The 25750-nt window shown below is 38.2% G+C and overlaps 1 protein-coding gene across 9 annotated transcripts in view; it reads right to left on the bottom strand.

Annotated features, from left to right (window-relative positions):
• Nucleotides 1-25750, bottom strand: part of C2CD5 (C2 calcium dependent domain containing 5) — a 57961-nt gene that overhangs the window by 7511 nt on the left and 24700 nt on the right. For 5 of the 9 annotated variants that reach the window (XM_041484390.1, XM_041484386.1, XM_041484388.1 and 2 more), the window contains 13 exons: nucleotides 25254-25362; nucleotides 12917-13031; nucleotides 11114-11209; nucleotides 9106-9297; nucleotides 8412-8598; nucleotides 7294-7458; nucleotides 6830-6970; nucleotides 5116-5179; nucleotides 3815-3876; nucleotides 3272-3370; nucleotides 2770-2859; nucleotides 2455-2542; nucleotides 1302-1388 (listed from right to left, as the gene is read on the bottom strand). In XM_041484390.1, the coding sequence (XP_041340324.1) occupies nucleotides 1302-1388; nucleotides 2455-2542; nucleotides 2770-2859; nucleotides 3272-3370; nucleotides 3815-3876; nucleotides 5116-5179; nucleotides 6830-6970; nucleotides 7294-7458; nucleotides 8412-8598; nucleotides 9106-9297; nucleotides 11114-11209; nucleotides 12917-13031; nucleotides 25254-25362 (1495 nt within the window). Of the gene's footprint in view, nucleotides 1-1301; nucleotides 1389-2454; nucleotides 2543-2769; nucleotides 2860-3271; nucleotides 3371-3814; nucleotides 3877-5115; nucleotides 5180-6829; nucleotides 6971-7293; nucleotides 7459-8411; nucleotides 8599-9105; nucleotides 9298-11020; nucleotides 11210-12916; nucleotides 13032-25253; nucleotides 25363-25750 lie in introns of all 9 variants that reach the window. The other 4 variants (XM_041484385.1, XM_041484382.1, XM_041484381.1 and 1 more) reach the window with 3 other exon arrangements.

The raw sequence follows: 25750 nt of genomic DNA, 5'->3' as shown, positions 1-25750 counted from the left end.
CTCCCAACCCAAACTACTCCACGATTCTGTGACCCTTATAAAAGATTTTAGAGTCAATGAAAAAAACCACCCTCTATAGAGTATACTGTGTACTCTGATAACAGAGTTAGTATAAATAATTCACTTTACTAAATCTACCTTGCAATTTTAATATGTTTATTCATCAAAAGTCACTACTGTATAAGACTGTAAACCACGACTTTTAAAACAACAATGCAACAGAGAAGTAGAAATATATTAAATAATCTGTTAAGTAAATGTAACTACAATGAGGCTGTGAAGAAATGACAGATGGAACAACCTTCAGGCTGAAGTGCTCTGCCTGCAGCACGGTGTGGGATGTGGAGAACAGCAGGAAAAGGGGTATGTGGGAACAGGCTGCCCTCCACTGGTCAGTGCCCAGCACACGCCGAGCACAGCCCAGCAGTGGCCACACACACCAGCAGAAATTTGTGGATAGCTTCTCTTTTTGATAATAAAAAATGTAGCAAATTAAAAGTTAAGCATTAAGAAAAAAAAAATCAAGAAGAATCTTTTTGCCGAAATTAATCTGGCCTCTAAAAATACAAGTAAGTGTGGTAGGCACCCTTCTTTACACTAAAGAAGTAACAGGCAAAAAAGGGAGCTCAAACACTTACAGTAACTCCCAGATATTTCATTTCACCTCAGTAACCATTTTGGTAGATAATCCAACAAGAGAGAAGGAATTAAAGACAGCTGATTTCAATGAATTGAATTTTTAATGCAGTCGTAGAAGAACTGTGACAACCATTCTTGAAATGCAGCTGTATCTCAGGTAAAATAAAGCAGCTGTTTAACACTACAGTGTGCTGCACTGTACAGATTATTTACTACACAAGTTTAGGATCCTTCACTTAAAGGAAATTTGCATGCAACCAGTATCTGGTAGATAAAGTATTTCCCATCATGAAAACAGTGAGATTAATTCTGTGAGGCTGAGGAAACATGGAGGTACTTTATATGGGCCATTTACAGTATGGGACAAGCCTAATTATTAGGTAACTGATAGTTTCATCAGATGACACCCAACACCCAGTGGTCTGCAGCATCTTCAATATCCTAAATGCAAAGGTGGGAAATAGAGACAGAATGATCAGCCAAGCCACCTTCTGTGACTCTCAGAAAACTTCACAAAAGGAGTAAATATACCCATTATGCTTAGGCAGCAAAGCACATTTAAAGCCTGTGAAAGTACAGACATTTTAAAGCCTCTACAACTATGAAAGAGCAGAACTCAAAGTCCATAAAAAACAAGTTTAATATTCTCCTTCTTAACTGACCTTTAGCTGGAGAGAATGGTTGAGAAGAAAGGGGATCAGAGCAAAGTTCCAAGGGAAATTGTAGCTGTTCTTCATTGTCTGTAGATGCTTCAACAAAGAAAACATGGCCAAGTGATAATTAACCCCCAAAACAAGATTTGCCAGTAATTACAAGCAGAGTCAATTTGGTCAGGTCTGACTTGAAGAGGTATTTTCAGCATGTGCAGAAAGTGATGCAGTTCTGCAGAAACAGGTGTGTGAGAACAAATCCAGCTGCAACATCCAACAGAGCTTGTGCTCCATTGAAGGGGATTTGAACTTTTTAGGAGAAAAATGAAGTCCATTCATGCATTTTTATTTTGATTCTGCAGTTGGATCTACATCAGCTATTATAATAAAAATTAGCACTTATTTCACATGAAAGGAAACACTTCACTGTACTGAAGAAGTCAGCTATAATTCATGTTTTAGAAACACATGGCTCTGTTTTACTAATTCCAGTCTGGAGAATTGAGTATCCTGACTGGGTATCCAGAGCTCTGTCTGAATTCCCATTTCAGACTGCACACTTGCATTTCTAGCATAAGATGGCACTTCATTAGCAAGGTGACACATGCAGATCACAGCAGTGTCTTCCATCCCCTCCACCTGCTTCACTGAGCTCCAAAGCTATTACTGACCTGCTTAAGGATTTTCAGAAGGTAGGAGTTTTTTTAAAAGTAATACAAATACTTCATTTTCCACCTTCTTTAAGTATAGACAAAATTTCTACTTGCAAGAACAAGTATTCCCTGATGATTTACACATGTTCCAAAAGACAACAAAAATATCATCTGTTACACCAACCTTTCAATCAAAGTAGTATCATAGATAGAATAAGAAAGTATTATAAATTTGTTGATTATGTAAAATAAATGCATAATACTTGATAAGTATTGTAAGTAAGTCATCCTGCTGGAGGTCAAGTACATGAGAACTCTAAAAAACCTCTATGTGTTGAAAGACACTCCCTAAAAAATATGTATATTTGAACTTGATGATACTTGTGGATCCTTGCAGGTCCCTTTCAGCTCAGAATATTCTGTGGTCTGTGATGTGTACAGGTAACAGAAATTAAAATCCAGACTCATTAGGCACTGGGGATAAAAAAGGAAAGATGCCTCACAATATTTACCTCTTTGCTGTGATTTTTCTGTAGGTGCTTTGCTGGCTTGTAGTGCTTGGTTTTTGTCATATGTAATGGCAACAGCTGTGACTGCAATCTGCAAATCAGAGATATTTGGCATATTAGGTAAGTTCATCTCTTGTGCAATCTGAAAAATAATTTTGCAAACAAGCAGTTCTTTGCATAGAAACATAATAGGGAAAAAAGCCATGCAGGAATTCACCAGGCACAGCAGTAAATGAAATGCCAGCCCAGCTCACCCTGAGCAGCAAGCATTACTAGGGCTGTGCCTGTGGCTGAAGCTGAAGGCAGCAATTCCCTCACCTGAACCAGCTCATCCTCTGGCAGAGCCACTGTGAAGTTCACATGGCAAAGGCAGCAGGGAACCATGGACCGCAGCTTAAAATACAAACTCTGTGGAGGACAGGATTTCATTCTGTGTTACTCAGGAAAAAAAAGGGTGGTTTATTTCAGAGAAATTGGGGACCAAAACTCTTTTCATAGAAGTCATCTAATGATGTTAATTTTTTCTTGAAGAAGAATTACGTGTGTGCAAAGTCAGGACAGAATGCAATTTACTGTGGAGCTGTCTTTCTCCTTCTAGAGAATCCTGCTAGTCTAAGGACTCCTTCAGGCTCCACAGGCTCTGGAATTCCCTGATATACTAAAACAGGCTGAACCTATCTGAAACAGAAACTCACGAGCTAATTACAGACACTTTGCAGCTATTTCCAAAATTATGAGGCACGTGTTATTTTCACTATAGCTGAGTTTTACTTGGCTCCCATTTGAACACTTAAAAAAGTATTTGAAATAAGATTCTTACCTTCAACAGATTCTCACAGAGATCATTAAAGTTCTTATTGAGTGTTTGATTGGTTGGGTTAATGTTGCTTAATCTGGACACTCTAACTGCTGTGAACATCTGAATTAGAAACAAACATGGGGATTTTTTGCCAACATATGCAAATATATTTCATCCACTGTCTTAAACCCAAACTCATAAAGAAGGAAAATAATGCAAAATATGTTAACATATATGTTCAATAAGTAACAAAAGTTAGCTAAGCAACACAGTCAATAATCTGTTCCCTTTAAGAGGCTTCAAACCTGTCCAAACCTTTCAAAAAGCTAAAGTTCAGATTTACTGTAATTACTTTCATATTTCTGTGTTATGCTGTTACATGACAGCATTAAAAAAAAAACAACAAAAGCCCAGGTTCTTCTACCTTATTGTTCTTACCAAAAGACTACTTTTATTTCTGTCACAAGGGTTTCCTTTGAATTTAGCTTTCAAAATATATATTTAAATTACTACAGCATATTTCAACACCATTTAGCAAAAAGTTTCAATTTTGAATAACCTTACTTGAATTTCTGGTGTCCAGTTATTTATACCAGGCATAATTTCTGTGTTGCAACTGTAGAAACCTGTGAAAAAAATATTTGTGAAAAAAAATCTATTTTATACATTGCAGTATAAAAATACTTGTAAAGGAAACATATGTGACAAGGCTTTGCAAGTATTTTCCCTCATGTGGTTTTGAATATTGAATAATACACCAGAAATGAGATCAACATTCAAAAAACAAATACAGAATCTCGTAGGAGGGGCCAACACCCCAAATCCACAACTGCTCCACCTATTTCTCTTAGATAAACTATGCACAAATGAGGAAATTTTTTAAAAAGGTGTGATATAAAACGCTACAAAGCCAACCTTTAATAGAGAGCACAGAAAAGGCTCTAAGGGAACTACCATAGTGACTGATTGCAAATGGAAAACAGAATTATAGTGACTAAACAGCAGAGTAAAATAAGCTACTAACAGGAAGTCAGCGATTCTGAAATCCTGAAGATAGAGTTAAATAAGCAGAAAAGAGGCCAATATGGTAGGACCTATATAAAAGCACAAAATGAGCCAGAAAAGAAATAGTGTAGCAGCTTGCAGAGGGTATAAATATTAATAGGCTGTCTTTCAGAACATCAAAAGCAAAAATTCTGTTGAAGAATCAAAGATTTAGAAAGGAGATAATAACATGAGAGCATTGTGTGTGTGTGTGTGTGCCACTGCTCTCCTCAGTGTGTGTGTGTGTGTGTCACTGCTCTCCTCATTCATAACTTACATGCAGAAGAGGACAAAACAAGATGATGGCTGATGGCCTTAATTTAGGGCAATAAAATCAACTGCAGCAGAACTCGATAATCAGTGAGGAATAAAAGACTTGGTGATAGTAACAGATAACTACAAGGACAGTTCTGAGCTTGACACGACTAGATTAACACTGGTATCAGTTATTAGGAAGGAAACAAAGACATGGAAATTCACAATGACAAGAGGAAGGACAAGGAAAAATCAAATGTCCAGAGCAATTTCTATATAATGGACACCTATATTTGCCTCTTATCCAGATCCAGCAGTTCTGTTAGGGAAGGTATGACACAGCTTTACAACAATAAATAGCATAAAGACAAGTGATACCAGGCAGTAATTAGTTCTCTATTCTACTTTCGTTACCCTGAAACCTACAAATCCATAATTCAGTCTAAAATTCTTCAGAAACAGTAATACTGTCTTAGAACTTTTAAAATAATTTTTAATAAAACTTGTCATATTTTGTCATTTTGCAGCCTCCAGCATAAATTAGGGAAGTATGGTTGTAACTATACCAGAGGGTGGTGGAACATCTGTCAGTAAGGAGTGCACATCTTCCATTGCATCTGTGTCATCAATCTGCAAAAGGGGAACAATTGAGAAAATCATGTTGCTGTGCCAGCAAGAAGTTTCCAAAAGAAATCAAATAACCTGCATTCCATTCAACCTTTAACACTCTTCTTTGAGATCAGACCGAGAGCCCTGCTTCCTGCTGTAAATACTTCTGCTGTGTCTTTACATTCATCCTGTCCTACTGACCTGCAGGAGACCCACACTCACCTCTATCTCCCAACACTCTTATCAAGTGTTTTAGGAATGGTTTATAATTTAACTCCAGTATTGAAGGGTTTTCTGTCAAGTAATGTGTCTTCTTCTCCCTCTCCATGTAAAAGGGGTTGTCTTTCTTTTCCTTCAAAAAACAACCCAAAAACTAAACAAAACCAACGCAGATAGCTTTACCTCTCATAACTGCCTTCTCAGCCTCTTTCAGCACATCCTCATCACAATGCAATTTTTACTACTTTTTCCTATATAGCTCCAGGGAACAATGATTTTACTCTTGAAAGTTTTGTCAGGAGTTTAACTAAATTTTCTGGAACATTGTTTCTGATATCCAGTTAATCATAAACCAAACTTCTCAAATAAGACAGTAGTAAATGACTCCACAGATAAAAAGTATTTTTTCTATAAATGCCTTACAAAAATCCTCAATTTTTTACAAAGATATTCAATCCTTATTGCAAAAGCACCAACCAATCTAAATTTATTATCCCAAACTGTCCCAACCTGTTATTTTTTCACTCTCCTTCCATACTTCTGTTTTCAAACAAACCCCTGTTATAGTGCTCCCTCATTCTTCCCATGTACAACCTTTCTTCCAGATTATTTTCTATGAAGATGGTGATTTGAAGATGAACAAAGCCTCAGATGTGCCTTAGGCTGCAATTACAGGCTGCATTTTGAAGTGGTTTTTAGTCAGTGATAGGTGTTTGTACTGTCTGTATCTACAGGGTGATCAAAACCCCAGCCTTCAACACAGACAATGTTCAATCATGTCTTTGAATTTTAGTGAACAGAGAGTAACACACATCTATGCCCTTTATTGATCTGCAGGTGTTGCTCTTTCAGGCTGCAGCTGTAGAAAGAACTGGAAGGTATTGTCACAAGTTGTGAATTCTTAAACTGTGAGAAGCAATAGCTGAAATTCAGGAAATCTTTTATGTGCTCTCTTGGCACATGCAGTTTTTCAAATGCTTTGAATACAATCCATTCTGGAAACCAATAATTGTGAATGTTCATCTACAATGGTAAGAGCTTTGAAACAGGAAGAAAATACAATCTTTTTATTTGCTAAATATAAAGTGTGGCAACACAGAACCTCAGTGTTTATAAAAACAGATCTTGAGTTTTTGGTTAGTCTGATCTGCTGCTTGAAGCAAGCAGAAGGACATTTTTTAACAGCTCTTAATTGTTAATCTAGAGACTGCTACATATTCATGAAAAGCAGGGCAATCTTTTTTCAGATATTCTGTAGACAGAGCTGTGCTCTAAGCAAACAGAGTAAGGACAAGAGACAAAGCAAAATCTAATGCTTCACTTTTTCTATTGATACAAAAGGGCAAAAATCATACACAATTTAAGAACTGTTCTTGGAGATAGCCAAGAAAACTTTAATACAGATTTCAGGGCAAGGAAAGTATGAACATGAGTAGTGAAAATGTTTATCACCTCCAAGACAAAAGCATCCTTCTTCCCATGTGAAAGGTCAAGCTCTGTAACTTCATCAGAGCTTTCTGACTGAGATCTCAGCAGCCTGGAACGCTGTCTTGGCTCTGGAATGGGAGACCCAATAATTTCTTCAGGTAACTCCTAAAAAGAATCCAAGAATTAAGAGATGTTCTGCCCAGGTTAAAAAACATTCAACTCTACACAAGTTATTAACAATTCTAAGAATCAGCTCATTCTGAAAATCATTCTACTGAGAAATGTATCTAAATAATACCACAGTGATTTGGCTATGTGGCAAAGGGATCTGAAAATTCCAGCAGCTTCCAAAATCCAGTGAAAGAAGTCTGTATCTCTCTTAGTAAATAAACTTACGTTCTGAATGACTCAGTAAGAAAAAAATGGATATACAGTGCATATATTTGAATCAGAATGCTTCATTTTTTAAGAATAAAAGATTTACTTACTGGAGGATTAATCTCATAGAGTTCCTTGTTCTTTGCTATCGTATCATTTATTTTCTTTTGCATATGGGATATGTGCTGCTCATAGGTGCCATCATTTGGAGTCTTCCCAGCAATCTGAATGCCTCCAGGTGTTGGCAAAGCTGCTAAATACACACCTGTAGCAGACTTTTTAGAAGTCACAAAGAAAAAGACAAGTATGAATTCCTAATATTTTCATATAAAGCTTTCCATAAAGCTACTGCTAAAACAGCATTGTAACATGCAAATTACAGCAGCATCTCTTGCAAATAAGCAAATGGATCTCTCTCTTCCGTTCACTTATGTAAAAACTTCACTATTCTTTTAGAAAACTCCCTCTTTTCCATTTTTCATGGTGGAACTCTAAAACTTGCCTAGAAATTCTAAAAACTAAAGCCCCTGCCCCAGTATGTTTTTCATAAACAAATCGTGTTTTTGAGTTTTTGAAGATCTAAAATTTGGCCAAACCATTTACAGCATCAGTGAGGTTGTGACAATCCTATTTCTATTTACAGGAAACAGGTCATGAAAGACAAAAGATGCCAGCCAGAATTACCCAAGCATCCCCTGATGCAGGAAGAAGCAGCATATTTCACTATTCTAATCCAGCATGAAAGAATGGGGTTAGAACATATTGTTAATGAACATCTCCTGACTTTGTCAAATCTATAATTTATTTCTTCAGTTCCATCAAAAAAAGGCAACTGAACTTCCCCTTATTGCCAAATAACCAAAATATTTACTGACAGGCTTAATTGACTTTATTCATCACAGAACTGCAGCTCAATTTGAAGGACGGGGATCCCTTTGACAGGACTTTTAAAGAATACCATCATTTTTCTACACTATGTGCCAATTAACTGTTTGAAGTTTCTCTTCCTCTCATTCCCCTTTTTAATCTTGTCTTTTACCATTTTCAAGAGATCTGAATCTTCTTCTGCTGTCCTGATCAGTCTGTCCTGATTTTACAATAATTAAGATGCTGGGTTTTAAAATGATGTTTTAATGTCTGATGACTCTGAACCCCACAAGACTTGCATGTCTTCCTGAAAACACACTGTAAGAAAGCAGAACCACCCCAGGGTTCCAACAGTACTTACTGCCAAGCCCATCAGCATGTTTTCCCCCACAGTGATCTGAATTCTCAGCCCAAAGAGGGCATTCATTCCCCTCAGCTTGAGCTTGTTCATCAGCTGTGTGTGCACTTCGTACTCCATGAAGGGCAGCAGGTTACTGATGGAGGTTGCATTTGCTTCAGCCTGAGCTTTCTTCTTCAGACGGCACAACCTGGCAACACAAGCAGCACAGAGAGCTCCAGTGGACCTGGGGAGGCTCAAAGGGACCACAGGGCATCTGCAGCTCTTTTTCCTCACTGTATAACCTAACACAGCTTCTTTTCATTCTTCTAGATTGCTGCAATAGTACAATAAAATGCCAGTTCTTTACAAGAACTCCTTGAGGCAGTGCCATCTGGAAACTTCTGCTTTCAGCTTTTCTTCTAGTAAGACCCCCAGTGCAAACATCTGTTTCTCTTGCTGCAAGCCCCAAACATTTCAGGCACAAGTAAGAAAATTACTGCTGTAATTTCTAGTGGTAGAACTTTCAAAATTCCTATGAATACTGTTTTTCAAGACACACATTGGAAGGGAGAAAAAAATCCCCAAACCAAACCAAACCCAAGTGCCCTCACAGCTCAAGCATTACCCATCAAATTTTACATCAAATTTTAGCAACAGGAATTCTTTCAAAGGCCTCCCAAACCTTACTAGACTAAGGAAGTATTTTGACAGATACCTGGCTTGAATAAGACATCCCTTCCCAACAACTATGGCCTCTACAGGAAGGTCAATTGTGGTGAAAAGGACATCGGGAACTTTTTGCTTCCTGCAGTTGTAACAGTAAGTGAGGTGAGCAGGAAATGGCATGTTCAATTCATCATATGGGATATGGCAAAATCCACAACCTGGTGGTGAAGCTTCTTCAATCCTAAAAATACATTATGGAGAGAATACTTAAAACATCTGCATCCTGGTAGCCACGCTCAGTAAGCGCACGCGTGTATAAACACCTACAGAGACCTGCTTAAATCACACACCACAACTGAACTCTGCTCCACTACACCAGCGTGACAAGTATTACAACACACCAACCACAAGAAGGAAAGGTTGCACATTACTTGCTGAAATGCTATCAATAAAACTTGAATTGAAACTTCTTATGCAGGGATTGAGAAAAAGGACATTCAGTGACCAGCAGTTCATAAAAACCTGTAACATCACTGAACTGGCTTTAAGCAGTGTAACTTCCAAATATAATCCATGATACAACAGTTGTACAAGGAATTTGCTGTAACAAACACACCAAAAATTCCCTTTTTCTCATTGTGTCCAAAACCCCATAAGAGCAGAATACAAACAACAAATCAATCATCTTTCTGAGGAGCAGCACAATAAGGTATCAGGTAAAATTAATTATTTCCTTATAACACAGTCTCTCCCCCCATGAGGAATACCCAGGAATGACCACTATAAAAATATGAACAGGGAAAGCACAGGCCAATTGCATCACTGCAAATTCACATCAACAATTCTTCTTCAGTGACTTGGAAGAGGTGCTTGAGCAAGTCTGTCAGATTTGGAACACTAGTTATCATAACACTATGACAAACTGCATCACTGCAAATGGATTCTCTTTCACATCAACAATTCTTCTTCAGTGACTTGGAAGAGGTGCTTGAGCAAGTCTGTCAGATTTGGAACACTAGTTATCATAACACTATGACAAACAGATCTTGAGTTAAGCATGAGCTTTGTCTGTTTACCTGTTTTACCTCCCTCTGGCATTTCCAATCCATGCCAAGACTCTTAGTAGCACCAAAACACATATTTTGAAAAAGGTATTATTCTCTTTATATTATGAATATGGTATTTCTTTCTCTCCATCATATAGTGACTACAAAACCAAGTATTTTAGTTCTGGCTACAAATTTTAAAACTCTATCTACACCAGAAGACAATGGTCTTCTGCTGACAAAGTAAAAGAATAATAAATTCTAAATAAACCATGCTGACTGGTTTATTACGGAAAAAGCAATGCAAGTGCTAAAGTGTAATAAATAGCCTTGCTTACACTTATAATTATTCCTTGAAATATTTGATTACTATCCTGAAGAATACATAATAAATTATCAATAAGCATTAATTAATCTTTTTTCCCCAAAAATAACTTTGTGGCAATACTCATTCTTCAAATTTTATTTGCAAGAGCAGAAACAAAGGAAAACTTCATGTTTGGCCTTCAGTTTCATGATTTTGCTCATCAATTTCAACACATACCTATTTTGGAAAAATCAGGCATTGTATTTGTTTCATAATCAAGCTACTTTATCTCCCACACAGAAATAGTATTTAATGGAGCAGATATACACACATTACAGACACAGCCACTTCTGGCTTGTGTAAGTTATCAAACATCTGTCATTTCTTACGGTGTGATACAAAACTGAGAAAAGAGACCTGAAGAGCAGCGAAGGAAAAAACTGAGTTATGATCTGTGTTAGTAGTCAAACGTGTTACCTTATTGAGACTGTTAGAAATAAAAACAGAGTATCTAATGGGTGCAGAGCTCCATTACTCCTGTGGTGGTTGTTGTTAGTGAAAAGCAGTAAAGTGGTTGGTCCCGCATCCTGCACTGTAACACTGTAACCTACCCTAATAGAGAAGAACTATCTTGGCTCTGAGGAAAAAAATCAACCTCTCCCTTCTCTGACCCTATGGAAAAGAAGCCAGGCTGCCATGACAACCTTTGTTCCAAACAGCCTTCCATGGTGCCATCCTGAAGGAACCTAGGGTTCAGTACAGCTGCTGTGCCAGATGCGGACAAAATACAGACCTCTTCACTATAAGAGAAAAGAACAACAACAGAGTGAATTCCTACTACTTAGTGGCTGCTTTTATATCAAATTATCAGAGTAAAAGGCTACTACAAGTCTCAATGAAGTTCAGCATCACCACTAATTCTGTGCACTTGTGCAATTTTCTCCTTTAAAACTCACAAACAATCCTCTTCTGGTATTTAAACCACAACCACTGCGTAAGTACAAGGTGAAGGAGGATTGAACAGAAAGGCTTTTCAGAGCTTTGCTTCATGTTGCAAATAAGACAGCAACAGAGAGGCTAACCAGGTTTAAGTATGGTTTTCAGTTCCATGGCTAACAATGCAAAGAAATACAGCAAACCATCTAAACAACAAAAAAACCAAGTCAATTTTTTACCAAAGTAAAAGGGAAGTGGGAGCCCCAGGATCTTATTAACATTCAATTTTCAAAATGAAGTTACAACTTAACACTGACAAGGGTGCTTCTTGAAGGATAAAAAGTGTCAAAACAGTAAAATTTTACTAGGAAGAATTACAAAAATGGTACATTTTGCATGTAAAGTAACCAGCCATATTTAGGATTTAGCTGAGTTCAAGCTCTCAGGACGACCACAGAGCTTTAATAATTCTCAAGTTGTTAAATAAGAAACAAACCTCTAGTATTCAGTATAAAATACTATATTAAAAAAAAAGTAGAGAAAATATTTCCCATTCATTTTCTAGAATGATACACGTGTCTTACTTTAATTTGTTGTTTCTCTTTCCAAAATAATTTTTCATACACAACCTGTCTGGCAGACCAGTACTTACACACACAGGCTTGTGCTTTAAGCATGGAATAAAGCTGAACTGGCAGTAAGTGCGGGAACTCCAATAAATATTTTATCAATAACCAAACACTACCACATTAAATTCCTTTGGAGAAATGCCAGCATCAAATAACCCAATACCTGACTGCCTGTCTGTGCTCTAAACATTCTTTCCCCATACTTAGGGGAGAAAAACTAACACAAACTACTCATGATTTTTATAAGAAGATTGACAAGCAAAGGAATAAATGCTTCATTTTGGTGTGTTCATCCCTCAGTGATGGAGTAATTGAGGAAAATATGGTAAAGCAAAACTTTTCCAACTTCTCTCCTTAAAGCAAATTTTTAGTCCTTTTACCTTAAAATATTTAGGCAAAATCAACTCAAAAGAAAATAAATTCAGATGTTTGAATTTGCTTGCTACTTCCCAAACACAATTCAAAACAGTGAACCAGAGCAATTTTCTGTTTAATATCAGCAGACACACCTCGCTCCAGGGCAAGCTTTTTTTGGGCCTGAAATGTGAAATTTTCCATTTAAGTTCTGGTCTGCCAGTTGTTATCCAATAATGGAACTTCAATACATATACTTTTAGGAACAGTCGTATGTAGGTAGATTAGGTTTAGAAAACTTCATGGATAAATTAATATTGTTACGACAAAACAAATTGTAGGTTTTAGTTTAAAAGAAAAAATTGTAACATTCATTAGAAAAAACCTAAAACCCAGATCTAATATATAAAAAATACCTAATATATATAAAAATAGCTAACAATGAAATTTCATAACCTCACTTAAACTCTGTAAAGCAGTTATAGAACAGACAGTACCAACAGTCCTACTGGAATAGTTAACTTTTAACACACTGATGATGAAATACGTTCTCTGTGGCATTTTGAAAATCAAATCATCATGATTTACCAAATGCTGGTTGATTCACTGTAGCCCACTACAGCATGACAACCCAATGCCTTGGCATGGGATTTTATTTCTTGTCTGATTTCTGCCCACCAGGCATCCCGCGTCTCCGGTTCATCTGAAAGACAAAGTATAAATCAGTTCACTACTCTGGGCTGTGCCGACACAAAGCTTCATGCAGTTAACCTGAAAAGCTGAGGCTTGCATATGCACGTGCTTTCAATGTGGACACCTTCTTTCCTTCCTATTTATCACACTTCAAGGAAACACTAATGGGACTTGTTCACTAATTATCTTGTTTCTCCCTTATTATTCACTCATTATCTTGTTTCTCCCTCAGAGAGCAGGTTCTCACAAATTACTGCATTCTTCTCCTTGTCCATATAACACTAAAATACTGTAGATACTGTTCCAGTCTCTACCAGGTTTTAGTCCAAACCACACTCTCAGCTTCCAACACAAGAGCAGTGTGTAACCTGCAACAAAGCATCACAGATACTCTGTAATGCTGGAAAACTAACAGTAATGAAACTGTATTTCTAGTAGTAAACTAGTATTTTACTTGGTGTCTTTGAAATAACCTCAGAAAGTTTTCCTACTGGGAGCAGTTCTCTCTGCTAACCAGATTGTGAAAGTGTTTGCCCAAAACCGTATCACTAATCAAACAGACAGCTCTGTGGCTCTGGCTGTGAGAAGCCATACGGATTTGAAACTACTTCTACAAATCCAACGGGAAGAAATACAGGATGTGTGCTGTCAGTGCTGTTTTGAGTCAGTATCCTGGAAACTGCACCTTCCTTCCATCCCATGAATGGATTCCAATTACCTTTACTGTCCTCAAGGTTATATGTTAAATGTATCCTGCCTGCTTTCTTGAAAGACAAGATACAAAAATACAAAAAGAGCGTGCTGCTAGAATAAGTTCATGCAGTCCATTTATTTTTTAACTGCTCAGCAATTAGTTCCCACAACTAAAGCTCTTGTCTTAAAAGCTTTTTACATATGGAGCCAACAAATACTGAATATACAACTAGAATTTTTCAGCTGTTTCTTGCCTGAAAACTTACCTGTTTCAATGAATGTAGTTAGCAACTGTGTTAATTGTTGATACAAAAAGGGAAAACCAGTAACAAACAATCAGCACTCAGATATTACCAAGGGTTCTGAGTAGAGAGATTCTCATGGAATTTCCCTGAAATTAACTTCTTAGCACAGATACAAACTTCTGGCTACTGAGTTCTCCTTGCTGAATCATAATTTAAATATCAAAGTCAAAAACTGGAATTTATTTGGAACCAATTTTGTACTACCAGGAATATTTACCAACACAGTGTATGATAACCATGTTATCATACACTTGGTTCTCTGACAACATGACAAACAAAAATGCAAGATGCAGATATAGACATAATTTAAAAGTTACTGAAAAAGAAATATTGTAAAGTAAGATGCATTCATTCATGACTTTACCTCAACTTTGCATTTAGAACTAGGCTCTAATTTTTCTGAACTAAACTAATGATTATTTTCTAATTCAAAGGAAGAGCACAGAGGTCTGTATATTCAATTATACCTAACTTTAGATGGCAGTGCTTGTGTAACTCACAGCACTGCACTGACCAGCAGCAGCCTGGATTCTCAGACTAATGTTTATTCAACCTTTGTTTTAAGAAATGAGCACTGAACAGAAAAAACCTTACAGTGAGAGTTCTTAGGAATGTTCTCTGCAACCAACAAAAATATACAGGTCAGGACACAAAGCAAGGGATTTCTAAGAACTGTATCAATCGTTCTGTACCCCAAGTTCACTTTAGCAGGTTTCAGTGCACTACTGGCAGGCTCTTGGGGTGCTGCACTTCACTCTCAGTGTGAAAACACTGCTTAAATCCTCTCCGTGACTGGGGAAAGAAATGCTTAAGGTGATACTCAGCAACCCTGACTCAGATTCCTGGAGCACCTGCTCGTCTCAGCTTTGGAATTCCTGAGATTCCTACAGAAATACTCCATCACACGCAGGGCTGGAGCTCCCAGCTCAGCTCTCAGAACCACCTGTGGCACAAAAAGTGGGAAATGCCTTCTCTTTGCAGGCAGCCCTCTGGACAGAGGCTGCCTCTGCTGCCAGCAGGTGACAGCAGCAGGGCTGCCTGACTGAGGGACAATCTCTGGCAGTGGATGGTAAGGCCAGGCTGCTGCACCTGACAAATGCAGAGTGCATGGAAGATGAGGGACCACAAGCACATTCTGTGAAAGTTCTTTTTAACACTTTTTGGTGAAATGGACATGGATCTTGGCAGCAAATCCTCCTTTCCTCTCCAGTCATGGGCCAGAGACTGTTCTGATAAGCAATGTGCTTCTCCTTATTCATGAAAAGTCTAAGAAGCAGCAGAAGTGGTTCTCTGACCATGCAGAAAAACACCTGCTCAATGAGACTGGATCACAGGCAGCTGGTTATAAACACTGACTAAAGAGCCACACAAATTCTTGTACTCCACAGAATAACACCTGCAAAGAAGAAAATACCCGTTTTTCTAGACAAAAATCGCCAATTTCCAAAACTACAACTTTTTACACCTTTTGGTTCCATCTGGCAAAAACTGCTTCTACTTATCACCAGTGACATTTCAATGTCAAAGTGCAAGAAAATGTGAAGTCATGATGAGGATTTGAGAGTTAGCAAGAGGTGAAGTAACTGAGGATGAACACAAAAAGTGCTGTGAAATAAAGGTAAGATTGATAAAGACAAGAATGACATTGAAAAGGAATGTAGCCACAGTGAAAACTGAAATGGAATGAGATGTTGAAAGGAAACAGGGATCCTTAAAGTGAACATAAAAGGTAGAAATAGTGACGGGTCCCAAATTCTATGCAAACATTTAGCTTTCCTCCACAAAAATGTGTAGTTTAAATTATTGAACTTGAGACTTAATTTTCTTACCTAACATCTACAAGGACACCTTACCATTTACAGCAAACACATACTGTTGTGAAGTTGCTCAACACCGTGTCTTGCTAAAACAATATTTAACCCTTTATTCTAAGAATCTGTTCAATATCCTCACTAACAAAACTATTATCTACAGAAATGTAATGGATCATTTTCATTCTTTTGAGAGGTAAGAAGTATTTTCCAGCCGTTGTCTTCAGCGTTAACAGGATCAGGCCCAATATCTTTCAAAGAATCCAACAATTTCTTATCGAACATGAACAAGTATTTCTATAAGAGTCATGCAGAAAAAATTGTTTGTAAAGAAGACTGTGACCTCTGCTTAAGATATTTGACTATTTTTTTGTCCAGAAAGAGGCCAAAAAATAACAATTATCTTTATATATAAATACTGTAAATTCACAGTATATATGAACTTACCTTTGCGTATTAAAACACAAAATAATCGTCTACAATTAAAATCAAACACCATGACATTGCAATAATAGGTTGATACAAAACACTGAATGCAGTGCAATGTGTAGCATTCATATTCTTCTGACATTTTCACAAGCAGCCTTTTTTGACACATGAGCCACACGATTTCACATGGGGATGCTGTCGTAGCATTTACAAGTTTAGTAAAGCTAAGGATTTACATAAACAATTAGAGGAGTTGGGGAAGCAGGATGGCATGTGTCCAGCACACTCCATGAGAGTGCCTGTTGGTTGTTTTGCTAAGGCAAAAGCTTAAGAACTAAGGGTTTGCAAAGCAGATTCAGCAGACAGGAGCCAGAAACGGTGGGTATTTTGGCGCATGCTTGGATCAGGTGACAGTACAGACTGAAAACTATGGCAGCTCACTGAAATGGTTACAGAAAGTAATGGCCCTGGATTCTAGGTGGAAGCAAAAAGGCAAGCATACAGAGCACTCAGTCACAAGCTTTTCTAGCAAATGTACCGAGTAGTTTGGACCAAGGGTTCTCTACAACTTCAAGCAGAAAGGTTTGCAGGAAATTCCACTGCTAATTATGTCCCCTCTGTGGGAAACCAAAGGCTTAACACTAAACTTACTTTATTAATGTTTCCAAATTGGCAGGATATTTATAACCAAGTGGAAGCAAAGCACACTGTTTCTATGGTTGAGGACTTGAGAAACAATACTGTCAAAAGTACAGTGTTCTATAAAAATCATGCCAACTCAAACCTCCTCCAACTGAAACTTTTCAAACTGATTTTATTCAGCAGTTTTGTAAGATACAAACAGCACTTCTGTACCTGGAATGTTCTTCGAGTTAGCTCTATCCCCCACCAAGTGACCCATCTCCTTTAGAACACAAGGCTGAACTGTACTATCCAGGGGGCAATATCCTGTATAAATCTTTCACCTAGACACTGTCACTTCCTCATTCATAGGAAGCAACACCTTTCCCAAGTTATTTGCTAAAGGGTCACTTGTACAGGTTCTTTCAAGATTTGGCCAGAAGCTGCATTTTGATAGTCCATATAGATTTTCTGACACTGGAGGCAGATTAAGGAGAATGGCCTCTTAGTGACACAGTTCATACCCAAGAGTTGCTGTATCCTTAAAGCTGAATCCTTGGACAACCTGAGGAAATTACTCCAAAGTACAGACTGATTCATTTCAACCAGTTTTACATTGCATCATTTAGTAACTATTTACATGTATAAGGCAATACTTTGACAGAAGGACAATCATCCAAGGAAAATTTTCATGATCTATAAATGACTCATTGTTCTGTTGTTTCAAAAATGGCAATGGAAGTCAATATTCTTTCAAATTCAATCTTTCAATCTTTCACTAGGCAAAGCCATTATCCACACGTTCAATATTCCCTTATTTTCATATCTTCTTAATTAAAACCCTACTAACAGCTTATACAAAAAGATGTGTGGTATTTTTGTGTAGGCTTGGCTGGTTGGGTTTTTTAACAGACACCTTTGTTAGGTTTATAAGCAACCTTCCCTGGACCTTGAAGTTTTATTTAATCCCTTCTGGTTATCCCATTAACACTGACATTATCAGTTTTCTAAAATATTTAACAACTAAATAACTGTACAGAAACATAAATCCTCTGGTCCGTAACGATTAACACAAAAATCAGGTAGCAAATAATTAAAGCTACACCAGATTAACCTAAAACTTTCAAAAAAGTTTCCAAGCCCCTCCATCCTTGTTTAGAAACACCACTCCCTATATTCATCTGTAAGACTAAAAGATGCACAAATGAGAACTTTGTTACAGTGAGTGAAGGAAGTAGATGGCAGGGATGTATCACAGGAAAACTAGGACACCCTAAACTAGGGAACGGTGTAACCACAGCCACAGGGAGCAGGCACATTGCTGTGTACAAAGTTAAACCCCAGGTGAAACACCCAGCCTGCCCAAAGTTACTGCCAGGCAGCGCTGTGCCCCACGGAGGCAGCAGCAGCACACACCTCGCTCCTAAGGCACGCTGCTGAACAGGCAAAAGGAGAGCAGAAAGCTGAAGGAACTCCTCAGTGCCTCGGGGGACAATTCTAGGAACACTCAGACTGAACTGCACTTACAGGATGAGATGTTGGCTGGCTGATGGAACCAAACCCTTTCATGTGCAGGCAGTGTTCCTCTGCGTCTGTCAGGCCACATCACTGCATGAGCAGCGAGTCTCAGAGAAACCACACAGAAAATCCATGTATCATTCCTTCAGTGGCAGCTCACTGTTGAGGAGTTGCAGCTTTAATCCCAAAATACACTCCAAGATGGAGAAGCAGAAGGGTTGTTCCCCTTATGGTTTAATACAGCCACAAGAGTGGCTGTAACTTTTTCTTTTAATTGTAGATAAAAGTCTGATAGGAAGAGCACAAGCTGAAAAAAGTATCATCTAAAAAAAATTTTTAAAAATCTTGTAATGATGTAAAAGCAGCAGTAATAATTTAGTGCAGAGCTAAAAGAAACCACCATGAGATACAACCTAAATAAAATGAAAAATATAATGTCAAAATATAGGGCATTTGAAGAAAAAATATTCAGAATATATTAAAAATTAAGCATATATTAAAAATTAAAATACTTAAAAATGAAGGCTTAAATTGCATCATACTTAGGATTATAAAAGCTCAAAAATACTGCCCAGAAATTAGAAAACATTAAATATAGGACATAAATTTGCCTCTGGAAAATCATTTCAATACATCAATATGTGCCTTTGTTACTTCAGCTTTTAGTGATTATTTCAGTCACTCATCCTAGAAGGTGACTCAGCAGGTAATAAAGAAACTACTTACTCTATTTTGTGTCTCTGTTGCTTTGTCACTTGGCACAATAAGTACAACCTATTTTAAAACAGGAGCAATCTTCAAAGAAAAGCTTGAAATGACTACAGGAAGGGGCTGCTACCCAGAGCTGGGGGCACTATGCTGGAACAAGGCAGGCCCTTCTAAACCCCATTTTATCTATTTTATTGCTGCAGGAAGGGGATGGCATTAGCTGGTATGACATGGCACTGCCTCTGAATTTCCTATTCCTTGTCTGCACTTCTCAGGAATGCAGAGCCTCTGCATTCCTTATTTCTGTGCACCCACAACTGTTTATTCTGTCTTAAGACACTTCTTTGAACTTCTGGATGCAAGGAGACTTAAAAAGCAAATCTCCTGTGCCTCATATTCATTATCCATCAGCATCTATCAGTTTTTCCTGTAATCCTGCTACAGTCAGCTAGAACCTGTGCCTCTTCCTACAAAACCTCAGCAGACATTTTACAAGGCCATGTAATTATGCAGCAGTTAGGAAGGTGCTGGTTCAACCAGAATCATTCTGGTTTTCTTCTACACTAATACACCTTGAGCCAGGCTGAGAGTTCTACAACTGTATGTTTGCAACCACAGAAGCAAATACCAGAAGGCTGAAAAAACTCAATGCAATCCGAGAAGGAAATTTTATGAAGACAATAGTTTTAGCCAAGCCCTGTATTCTGAAATTAGGACAAGTTATGTGCAAAAACACAATTTTTGCCAGACCAAGGTTCTCTCTCTTGTGTACTATCAATTCAAAACCAAAGTGTACTTGTGCAATAAGCAATGGCTTTTTTGGAGCACTTGTGCAAAGAAAAGTTTCTATTGGCTTTCACACCATTAGCCAGAATTTAGGGAGAGTTTTAAAGCAGTACTGAATAGATGAAATAGCATTACTTTGGTAGGCAAAGAATTCTAAACAAGGATTTGAAATGCCAAGTTTATTTAGGAATCTCTAGCAGAACATGTGAATACTGTTCTGTGCTCAGTGACAGTGACCACCCTTTCTTCAGTTACATAAATACCTACTTAGAACTCTCAAAAAAAACCCCCAAAAACACAGTCCCAATGTAAATGATTTCATTACCATAAGGGTGTATATTCTTCCAGAAATCATATTCAAACACCATTCACATTAACCACAGAAATGACTTGGGAACATTCACTCCTCTGGAAAGGCTGCAGAAAACTGGAGTCAATTATTATCACATGCCTCATTCTTTTCAGAAAAAACCTCTGACAACTGCTTTAACCTCCCATTTTCATTCAACACACACTGATGGGCAAGAAGCCAACCTGGAAATTTCCCAAGAAAAGGCAAGAGGTCAACCTCAGAATGCTGGGGCTTTTACTACTTGATCTGAAGGATAACCACATCAGACACCAGCAGGCACATTCTGACATTTCCTACTGTGCTCCTACAACTGGGCCACACTTACACCCAGAAAGCAGCCTGAAATGTCATTTGCACATTCTCTGTATTTCTGTGGAAGAAAAACATTCAGTTACAGAAACAAAACATTGCCAAGCTTTGCTCTTGCACTTCCTCTATACAAAACTAACTCTGGAGAACTTCACACTCCAACAACGAGACTGGATATCACACAGGGAGCTCAGGAGATGCTCAGGAAGTTTTTATCAATCTTTTATCTTTCCATATTTCTGACTGCTGGAGCTGAAAATGCACTGCTGGAGCAGCTTCCTGAATGAGGAGTTTAAAATTCATTTATGTGAGAAACGATATATTGGTGCTGTGAAACAGCCATATGCAAAAGCAGCCTCTACTCAGCAAGTTCTTGCACTGCCTAACTTTGTGCTCTGTATTTAACCTTTAACAAAGGTCAGCCTCCTGGATTGAGGACTCCTTGCACGTTTTTATACTTGGAGTTTGTTCTTTCCCAGAGACAGCACCAGAAGCTATCTTCCACTGCATTATGTGCCCTCTTTTCTATGAATTTTTGCTCGACTCCCTACTTTCATTTTGCAAATTCATCTTCATATCCACCTTTTTGTATTGTACAAACATTTAAACAATTCTTCATTGAACTATATGCAGTTCCCAGATATATAAGCAGCTTCTTTTCCATTCATGAAATAGTCAGTCTTTACTTCCACGTCTGATTTTCAAGCACCTTCAAATCTCTGATGTTTCCCTATCACTGGATGCTCCTGTCATATCTCACATACAATTAAATCATTGGCAAGACAAAAAAAAAGAAAAAAGAAAAAAGAAATATCCTTCTGCACTACACAGTTACTAAGCAAGCTGAAATGAAGCCTGAACGTTTCCCAAAAGGAAGATAATTTTAGGCCACTTATGGTTGTGATTACGTTCTGTGTCCAGCAGCACACCTAGCACTGCAAAGGCCCCACGCACACTGCCAGGGACAGGAGTGCATCCTGCTCAGTGCCAAAGCAGCAGGGATAACCAGCTCTCTGCACACCCACTGACCCAGCCAGGCTGCAGAACACAGCCAGCTCTCAGGAGGGATTAACTCCACAGTTACTCTTTGGTTTACACCTCTCTACTCCAACCAACACCTCTAGGTAAAAAGCACATCTGGGGAAAACGTTTCACATACACATAAATGCACATTCATTTCCCTGTAATCTCTAAAAAATTTAGACAACAGTTATGGATATTCCACCAAGAACTGAATTCCTGACTTGCGCTTTGCTTCCTAATTTGACATTGTGGATCACTTTCTAGTCTAGTTCAAGGCATGTTTAGTGTCTGTACATAAACTCATTTACTCCATTATTCTAATACAATTCTTTCAATAAAAACATCCTACTAAAGAAACTGGAAAAGCAACAATGAATTCCAACTTTTCAAGGTCGTACACAGTACACAAAAATTTTGACACATTTTTAACACCTTGGATCAGACTATGCCATACCAGTCACAGACCCGAGAATTTTATAATAGTCTTTTCATACTGAAAGTTAATTTTAAAAGATTATCACTTTAGAACAAGCACAGAAAACCAACAGTCAGAAAAGCTCATAATCATAATATTAAAGGATGCTTACTGTAAAAGAGACAGCAAAAATGAGCCAATAGTTTTGAGCTCTCCCTATTTTTGAACAATTTGCAGAATGAAAAGTGTCTGATTTTTAACAACTGCACGTTTAAAGTGAGTTTTAGAGCACGACACAGAGCTGCATGGCAAGAGTGAATTATCAAGAAGGAAGGTTTCTGGGGAAGCAAGCCCTCAGAGGTCAGCTTTGTACCTTTTTATGGTGCCAGCTTTACAAACATCAAAGTCTGACAAGGCCACTGGCTTGGATGCTCTATGTAGGGAAGTGATGCCTGCCTCTCTTGCACAGATGTTATCCTTCCACAGGGAAAACATGACAGAGAGAAGTCTTTGCTGCACCTAGACTGCACCATCTCATCCATGCCTTCTACAGCTGCATGAGGAAGTTACACACTTTGGTTACTAAGACTGCATAAAAATAAGAATATTGGGGCTTTTTTCAAGCTGGGTAATGAAGCGATTAAAAAGTTTTAAGTCCTGTAACTGGCTGCATTTTGCAATTCAAGATTTATGAACCAACAAATCCTAGGCTACATACTACTCTTCTCTTGAAACTGATAATCTTTTTTTTCTTGGATCACTTTTATATCTATTATTATCTATAATACAACTTCTATTTTAGAGCTACTATTAAGAACAAACACATTCATTGATTTCCTGAAATTAACAGGAGGAAAGCCTTTGTTGAACAAAGTGCAAGCCCATGCAAAACAACAAACTAACCAACAGTTAGTTTTGACCCAAATTGAACCAATAGGCCAAAATAAACACTGAAAACCCATTACATAAAAAAAAACCCAAACCAAACAAACAAAATAACACCTGACATGATCCTAACTGTGTAAGGAAGAACCCATTCTCTTAGCCTAAATTACTTCCTTCATGGATGCTGAGCTGAAAGTGGCTACTAAATAAACATCTGAACATTCAGCTTTCCAGATTGATATTAAATTATTCTTAGCAATACTATTTTATACTAAAACAATGTTTTGTAATTTTAAAGAAAGTCTTTAACAACATGAAAACGTGACATTTAGGCATTTGATGATTAAACATATTGAAATTTGAATCATTAACCTAAATATCCTAGAGCATTTCTAATAACTTCACTGAGCTGCCATAATTTCTGTCAGCATATGTAGTACTGAATGACTAATAAAATACCTGAATTGAAACTATTCCAGTCTAGCAGTTTGTATGATCTTGTGTTACCCATAATTCCGACAAAGGCTGAGTTCAAAACAGCAAATTAGTAGATCAGTTATAGCAGCAGAATAGTGAAAAAACTACCAACAAGAACACAATTGACAAGACCACTCCACAGGAACTGGAAAGACACAGACAGCAGAGTTAATAGAGGCTGAAATAGAAAGGGGAAGAGGAGCATGCTACAGCAGTCTGGCACTAGGTGACTGAGTGGACAGTAATTGGCAGTTTTGTCCTACTGGCACATTCTTAATCCACCTGCAAATGTTCTCTCCTCTTCCACGTTTTCCTGATTCATTAATCTCCCAGTTTATTTCCTTCCTTTAATATTTTACAGACTTGTTTGACTCAAATGCTTCACGATCATAACTATATCAGATTTTTTTTTACTCCTCCACCTTCCCTCCCACAGCCACGTGCTTTCATTCCCCCTTTTGTTCCCACTATTTTGCAATGTGAGTTCCAAGGATCGTGCATTTTACATTCACTTGTCAGGAGCAATCTGCAAGTCTCACAAACACTGCAGCTCTGCACCCACACATCTCTTCTTGCCTTATGGCTTACAGGGCTTCCAGTCAGCTGGTAAAAAGGAAGGAGGGCATAATGCAAGAAATTAGTTTTTAAAATTTCTGAGCAGAACTGCTTTTTTTTTTATATTGTCTTACATCCATCACACAGTAAATTTTGCACATAAGAGATCTGTATCAGAAATCTGTTGAAAACAGAGAATCCTAAAATAACTTTGTGGCAAAGAAAGACTCATATATTAATTATACTTAGACATTTCTTTTAATCTTCTCTTCACTGTATAAACAGACCTTAGAATAGGAAAACAAAAGAGCAACATTGTGTACCAATATACTCGAAAAGTAGGAGGATCTAATGCAAATTAAGTCTTGGATTTAATTTCATGTTGCCAGTTTACTGAACCTTTAGATCAGCAACAATCTGCTCTACCTGCCTGGAGAATTGCTTGCCTTGGGCCATAGGAAGAAAAGGAAAATATTCCGTTTTTTGTACTTGTTTTTAAGGATGTATTTGCATAAACTTCCTTTTATTACTCCTGACTAGTGCATGCAAAATCACTACAGGTGCTATTTTTACTCTGCTCTGCATTTTTAAGTGCACTGTCAAGTCCAACTTTTTGCAAAGCATTCCTCATCTGGTTTCAGCAACTAAACCAACCAAGTCTTCAGAGTCAAAAGTCACTCAGCTCTAACATTGGAACTAGGACATGCAAAGCACACGTGCTCTCGTGCTGGGGTTCCCAGGAAAATAATAAATAAAAATCTTCAAGTACTGTTCAGTAAAGGCTTCTAAGAACAGAAACAAAGCTGTAAAGGTTAAAAACCATGTTGTGAGCTGTAGCCATTAGTCCTTTAAGATTTCAAGGAGCTGAAAATGGGAAAACATTCATAGTTAAGATCAAGCATTTAATCTCATTTTTGTTTGAATGGAAAAACTTGCATCAAGTTTTAACCACAAAAAGCGGCAAAAAATTAACCCCACAATAATTCAAAGCTAGTTTTCAGTGCAAAGTTACTGATTCAAAGCATTTTATTACCACTTTAACTCGCTGGAATGTTGCTCACTAAAACCACGACCATTGAGTAAGTCACTTCCCAAGCCCCAATGGCTCTCTGCAATGCACTGCTTTGGCTGTGCACTGCCACAATGGATCTGTCTGTCCCCAGGGTGTCACCAAGGCTGGAGGGCAGCCCATGCCAGGCAGGTGTTCCCTTGCCAGGCCCCCATTCCCCTGCCAGGCAGGTATTCCCGTGTTCCCGTGCCAGGCAGGCCTGTGTGTCCATGCCAGGCAGGTTATTCCCATGTTCCCGTGCCAGGCAGGTGTTCCCATGTTCCCGTGCCGACCTACCGGGATTGTGGATGCGATCCAGGAGCTTCACGGAGCGCGCGCTGACAACGCCCCCGACGTGGACCAGGAAGCCTGGTGGGAAGGTGGTCAGGGTGAAAAACGGGAATTCCTGTTGGCATGAAGAGGAAGCATTACAGGGTGCAGGGAGCAGGCACCGAGCTCTCCCTCGCCCGACACGCGAGCGAGGCGGGTCGCGGAGCCCCGAGCGCTGCAGAGCCGCGCGTCCCCACCGCGTCAGAAAAGCACAGGCTCCACACACTGAAAGAATACTTTTCCCCCACAGAGTTGTTTCTCAGCACAACAGTGATAAATAATCAAAACTTTAGACATTTAGATTAACAAAATCTGCATTGAACCACTTTTACTGTGGCTGCTGAACGCCAGAATTCTTCTTGCATTAGCTGATAAAAAAAAATTTCTCCATTTTTAGGTGTTCTTGTTATAACTGACTGCAGTTTGATTCTGAAGCACGGGGTGAAACAAACTGTAGAACTGCA

The sequence above is a fragment of the Pyrgilauda ruficollis genome, unplaced genomic scaffold (assembly GCF_017590135.1).
Source record: "Pyrgilauda ruficollis isolate IOZ18807 unplaced genomic scaffold, ASM1759013v1 scaffold66, whole genome shotgun sequence".
NCBI lineage: Eukaryota > Metazoa > Chordata > Aves > Passeriformes > Passeridae > Pyrgilauda > Pyrgilauda ruficollis.
This window is presented reverse-complemented; position numbering and strand designations above follow the sequence as displayed.